Raw genomic sequence first — 5,847 nt, 5'->3', positions numbered from 1 at the left:
AAAGAAAAAACAAATCAGGCCGGGATGATGATGATGAAACCACAGAAAGACTCAGACAGACCCAGAGAAAATATGCCCATCGCCTCCAAAGAGGGTAACATAATATAATGAATTTCAATTAACTTATATATTATAGTATAAAGTAATAATATTTAGAGAAATAATATAATTTCTTAAACCTGAACCTGTACAAAACCTTAAATCATTCATAAAACACACACAAAAAAGGTTTTGTTTCAGAGTTGGCCTCTGATCATTTAAAATAATGAGCTTATGTTATCATGTGGGGTGCAGTTTTTTTTGTCTTTTTTAAACCTCTTGCTTAGATTATGATAAGGCTCCAGTGAGATCTTGGCAGAGTCTCAGACAGACTAAAGTCTTTGACACTGACATCAAAAATCAATCAAAGTCTTTCCTACGGCCAAAAATACATCTTTTACAATCCTTCAAACTTCCAAAAGCCACAATCATACATTATAAATCCATTTTAAATGATCAAACTAAACACAAAGAGCTTATTTCTGAATCAGACATTGATTTACTTTTGTTTTTGTTTGTGAACCTGCAGATGCATCAGTTCTAACTCCACAACTGACCATCGATGACCTCAAGCAAACAAAGGTAACAGCTTAACCACAATAAAGGCTTGTTCACATCAAAAATGATAAATATGAACATTTATTAAGCCTTTGCAATGCAGTTTCAAAGCAAAATATATCTGCAAGCAGCAATTAAGGGGCCAAGCAGTCCAGCAGCAGAATAAGCAGAACAGTCCAGAGGCCATGCATCAGATCAAGTGAAACTTTGGGCCCTATCATAGACCCGGCGCAATAAGGCGCAAGACATGTTTAGCGTGATTTGTTGCTATTTTCAGAGCAATGCAAACCTAATTTTCCCGTTTTGCACTACATTCTTTAACTAACAAATCCATTTGCACCGCTTTGTGAAATGGGTGTTTCGATCTAGAAAGGAGGTGTGTTAAGGCGCATTGTTGGCATATTGCTATTTTTAGGAACTAAAATACAGTGTGCAATTGACCAGCTGACAGCAGGTCTAAAGTCCAGTGCAGAGAGCATTAGTTTTGCATTGCACCTTAAACGCTTACACATTGCTTAATACACACAGGATGTAGAGCAAGATGCAAATATCTTTGCAAATGAAATAGAATTAAAGGATTAAAATATTACAAAACTTATTATTTTCTACAGAAAATATAAAAACTACTGCCTCCATGCCTTCATGTCAGGGGGCTTTTTTCAGTTTATTAATGACAATCTGCTTTAGTTTGTTATTTTTATTATCAGTATTATTTATTATATGCATAGTTATGTTTGCTTTAATAAAAACAAGTTTAGATTCGTCCAGCTGTGGTGTTTTAGAGACATCTGCATCACCATGTGGGGAATATGAACAGGACGTGTGTTTGGATAGAACTCTAAATTTAGTTTAAATCTATATTTAGTTTTTTGACCACACTTCATTATTATTGTTCATTTATTCGTTTGCTGGAAATTAGAACTGAATTTAGAAATAGTTTTAAACAAATCTTTGCGCTTAAGAAATGAAATTAAATATGTAGGCTAATGGATGTCTACAGTGGAGTGAGTTTCCACCGTTTCCTTACTCCACCAAAGTAAAGGAGTAAAGTAAAGAGATAGTAAAGAGGCTAAATGGAGGAGGCTGAATGGCAGATGCTCTGTTTAACTGTTTTCTCGCTAGTAAAGCATAGTTTTTACACTTACAAAGTCCGCCATGTAAATAGCAAATGCGCCATGGTGCGACGCAACTGAGTCTTAAAGGGAATAAGAGACGAGACTCTGATTGGTTTAATGCACATTAGGATCAAAACACACCCATAACTCAGTAAGAGAATAAGCAAAGCATATTTTTCCATCCTTAAGATTCAGACACGCCCTTAATTCTTTTGCGCCATGCACTTTAGACTTTGCGCCTGGATCATTAAAATAGAGCCCTATGAGTAAGCCCACACGGAATCTGTGCGTGCAGATTTCAGCAGATTTTTAACCCATCATTAATTCGGTTTATTTACTTGTGTAAATGTGTGTACATTTATAATTATTCCGTTTTTAAATTAATTTGAGTAATAATAATGACTAATATGAAAATGTTTATATAATTTCGTTACAATACTGTTTGTGAAGTCATATTTTCTCTCTTTTAGTAGTTTAGTTTAGTTACTATTATATAGAAGACTTGCTTTGTTTTCCAAATAAAGTGGATCTAATTGGATTTGCTTTAAATACAAGTTAAAAAGGAATTACTTTTTAGTTCATGTATTAAGGTTTTAGTTATGATGCTCCCAAAATCATTCCACATAAAGATTTTTAACAAAATTTAGCACAGAAATAGCAAAAAATGTCCTCAGAGTCTGTCTGGCCCTACCTATGAGTTTCTGAATACATTTGATGTTTATTTTACTCAAAATATCACAAAATCATCAAAACACTGAATATATGAATGATTTATTGGTCCACTGGTTGGCACAGTTTACAGATGTATGTGATATGGTCAGTTTGAGGTGACAACGACACACCTAAAGTTTGGTTTCAAATGCATTGCAAAGCATTGCAAATTTATATTTGTCAAATTTGGTCAAAATTGGACCAACGGTCTAGGAGGAGTTTGCAAAAGGTGTTGTTGAACAGAACTAATATGGCGGATGGGATGTTTGTCTGATTATGAAATATTAGGCCTAATTTGAAATAATAATAACACATTTTTTGTCACAATAAGCAGAAACAGTCAAAAGTATTACCAAATATTCAAAAAAGCTTCATAATCGTCGACCCATTGGTGTAGTAAACAATGGATGAGTAAGAACAAAATGAAGTGAGTTTTACCTTGAAACAAGCTAAATAATCTGCAAATGGGGTAAGCAAAATAATCTTAAATAAAAAAATAACAATATTTGCTTTCCCCATTGGCAGATTATTAAGCTTGTTTTAAAGGGCACATAGTTGACCTCTTTTTTATGATGTAATATTAATATTATGGTTCTTCTGAGTGTGCCAGTTCAGCTTCAGTTTAAAACACAATTCAGATTTTTTATTATAATGTGTTAAAAAGTGTCATGTTGGGGGCGTGTCCACAGTTCGCTGATTTATGGGTGTGTTGCTTCACATGTAAATTAGTTTCGGCTTCCCGCCAACGTAACAAGGGGGCGGGGCCATGAGCTCACCCACTCTGTGTTTGCAACAGAGACAGGCAGACGGAGAAGGAGAGAGAGAGGATCACCATTCAGTCGTACATGTACGACTCGGACACAGATCAAGCAGAGAGTACAAAATCATTTGTGTCTTTGTACAGTTTTACAGTCAACTGTGTGCTAGTTTCAAGTGCCGAGCTTGTACACAGAAACTAATAACCACACACACTGAATTAACTTTGACTGAGGCACCGGATGCGCCGCTCGAAGCCGCGACTCGGCACAACAGACACTCTCTGTGGCGCACCAGAAGCATGAAGTGTCCCGAATCGTCGCGCCACGCATTTTTGAATTCTAAACACAGGTTTCTGCAGCGGTCCGCGGCGCCCAGCCGTCGACTTGAGTGTACCCTGATAGAAACCTATGTTTAGAATTGTAAAACGCATGCTAGTTAAGATCACAGGGAGCTTCTAGGATCGCGAGAAATGCAAACGGCTGAAGTATAAGGTAGACTCAATGAGAAGTACACATGTTTGCAAACCTACCTAAAGATACAACCAATAATTCCGATTAGAGCGATAATGTGGAGAATATTGCTCTTGTGTTGAGCCCAATGAGCCTTGCATCTAAAAATAGAGCTAGCATGTTCCTTTAGTGATATCGCTTCGACTCACGCTGAAAATGGCGGACGTGAATCAACAAACTGAGGATAGGATGACGCTGTCAATCAATATTGGTGGGCGGGGGGACCGCTCTCCTACGTAAAGTTGCGGTCGGTTTAAAAACCGCTCCAATTGGTCCACCGTTTTTTATGTTGTTAAATTGAAAAAAAAAAACAACTGGGTGTGCTTATATCACCCCAATATGACAGTCTATACACCATACATGCACATATGTCTGTCCAAACAGCTTGAAAAAGTAGATTTTTTACCATAGGTGCCCTTTAAGGAAAAACTCAATTAATCTCACTCATCTATTGTTTACTGCACCAATGGGTCAACATTTATAAAGCTTTTTTGGTAATTTGGTTATAACTTTAGATATTTAGACTAGAAACAAGACAAAAAATCAAAGTAAGAACTTTTTGCAGTGTAAGGTAGACCTCAAAAAAACAGTACAAAACAAAAACGGAGGTAATTCACGATTAAAGCGCCTCTGAAATGTGAAATAAGGCAATAATCTACATTCATTTATTCCTAACATCTTCCAGACTTTCCTGAAGCTCATCAAGAAGCAGCAGAAAGAAGTGAACGTTTTGAAGAAAAAGCACGCAAAGGTGACTAGAAGCTTTTATTTTCTTGAGTCTCAGTAAGGAGCATGTGGTGTGTGGGGTCCATAATGCTGCAGAATCTAGTTTTTTTGCACTGCAACTGATAATCAACAGTAAAAATTGCACATTTGACCTCTTCCCAGCAACAATCAAGGATGCATGATTATATGTTGTCATGACTTTGCAATCAGTAAATGACATTATAATGGAAGTCAATGGGGCAAAAACAGGGCTGAACATGGTGAAAGGGTAGTAAATTTACCCAAAGTGTGAAAACCTTCAAAGCATTTTCCTAAAATAAGTGTCAAAATAAAATTTGTCAGCAAAAATCATTTCATTTGCTGAAATTTGTAGCCAAATTAAGACTCAAAATCACCCCAGAGTGGATGAAAACATCCGCGAAAACACGCAAAGGTGACTGAAGGCTTTTGTTTTCTTGAGTTCATTGATTCAGTAATGAGCATGTGGTGTGTGTGTGTGTGTGTGGTCCATAATGCAGCAGAAAGTGACGCCTGTAGGGCAGCAAAACACAAAGACGGCAAAGAAAAGCGTCCTGTTTTCTTATTTCAGGCACACACTGCACTGCGGAGCTCCCACAGCGCTCAACTGGACAGGACTGTTGCTCAACATGAGAAAGAGAAACACACACTGGAGAAGCAGCTCCACAAAAACACCAGCAGGAAAGTGAGGTGAATGTGGGATTAGTGCTCATTACTCTTGTCTCTTCATGCTGTATGCAGGTCGGAGAGCTTTGGCTTTTTTTATTGCACATCAAAAGTTCAGGTTGAAATGTGTACAGTTGTGTTTCTGAACAGTTGTCAAACTTCCTGTTAACTCTTTCCCTGGCGTTTACGAGATGCAGGTGAAGCCAACATCATTAGCCCTGCTTTACATTTTTAAATATTTCCCAAATGATGTTTAACAGAGCAAGGAATTTTTCACAGTATTTCCTATAAAAAATTCTTCTGGTGAAAGTCTTTTTTTGTTTGATTTTGGGTACAATAAAAGCAGTTTTTAGTTTTTTTTAAAGCCATTTTAGTCAATATTATTAGCCCCCTTAACCATACCTGTCAACCCTCCTGTTTTTACCGGGATTCTCAAGTATTTTACAGTTCTATCCTGCTGTCATCCCGTAAAGGTATTTTCCCGTATGTCTCCCGTATTTTTTATCTTTCTGTGAAGAGCCGATCCTCCCTATATGCAACCCATACCGCCAAACCACCAGGGGCCGCCACTTGCTCTTAAATGTGAACCTGTTCTGTGCTTTAATTTTATTAAGACATGAAAACACTTTGAAATAAACATAAAAACGGCACGATTCATTTCCTTTTCAACACAGGTGCTGCCCCTATGCAATCCTCAAAACAGTCAGTTCATGTAACAATGCATGACTGTCAGCTGACGCGCTCCA

The 5,847-nt window shown here is 37.2% G+C and overlaps 1 protein-coding gene across 1 annotated transcript in view; it reads left to right on the top strand.

The window, feature by feature from the left end:
* The first annotated feature begins 25 nt into the window (after window positions 1-25).
* The window catches only part of LOC130220319 (1-phosphatidylinositol 4,5-bisphosphate phosphodiesterase beta-4-like), a 40,092-nt gene continuing 34,270 nt past the window's right edge, over window positions 26-5,847 (top strand). Inside the window, exons 1-4 of the mRNA XM_056452682.1 lie at window positions 26-94; window positions 569-621; window positions 4,377-4,442; window positions 5,007-5,125. Of these exons, the coding sequence (XP_056308657.1) occupies window positions 28-94; window positions 569-621; window positions 4,377-4,442; window positions 5,007-5,125 (305 nt within the window). The 5' untranslated portion in view covers window positions 26-27. The remainder of the gene's footprint in view (window positions 95-568; window positions 622-4,376; window positions 4,443-5,006; window positions 5,126-5,847) is intronic.

Source organism: Danio aesculapii, unplaced genomic scaffold (genome assembly GCF_903798145.1).
Source record: "Danio aesculapii unplaced genomic scaffold, fDanAes4.1, whole genome shotgun sequence".
In the NCBI taxonomy this organism is placed as follows: Eukaryota; Metazoa; Chordata; class Actinopteri; order Cypriniformes; family Danionidae; genus Danio; species Danio aesculapii.
The sequence above is the reverse complement of the archived record's forward strand: the minus strand, read 5'-3'. Positions and strand labels throughout refer to the sequence as shown.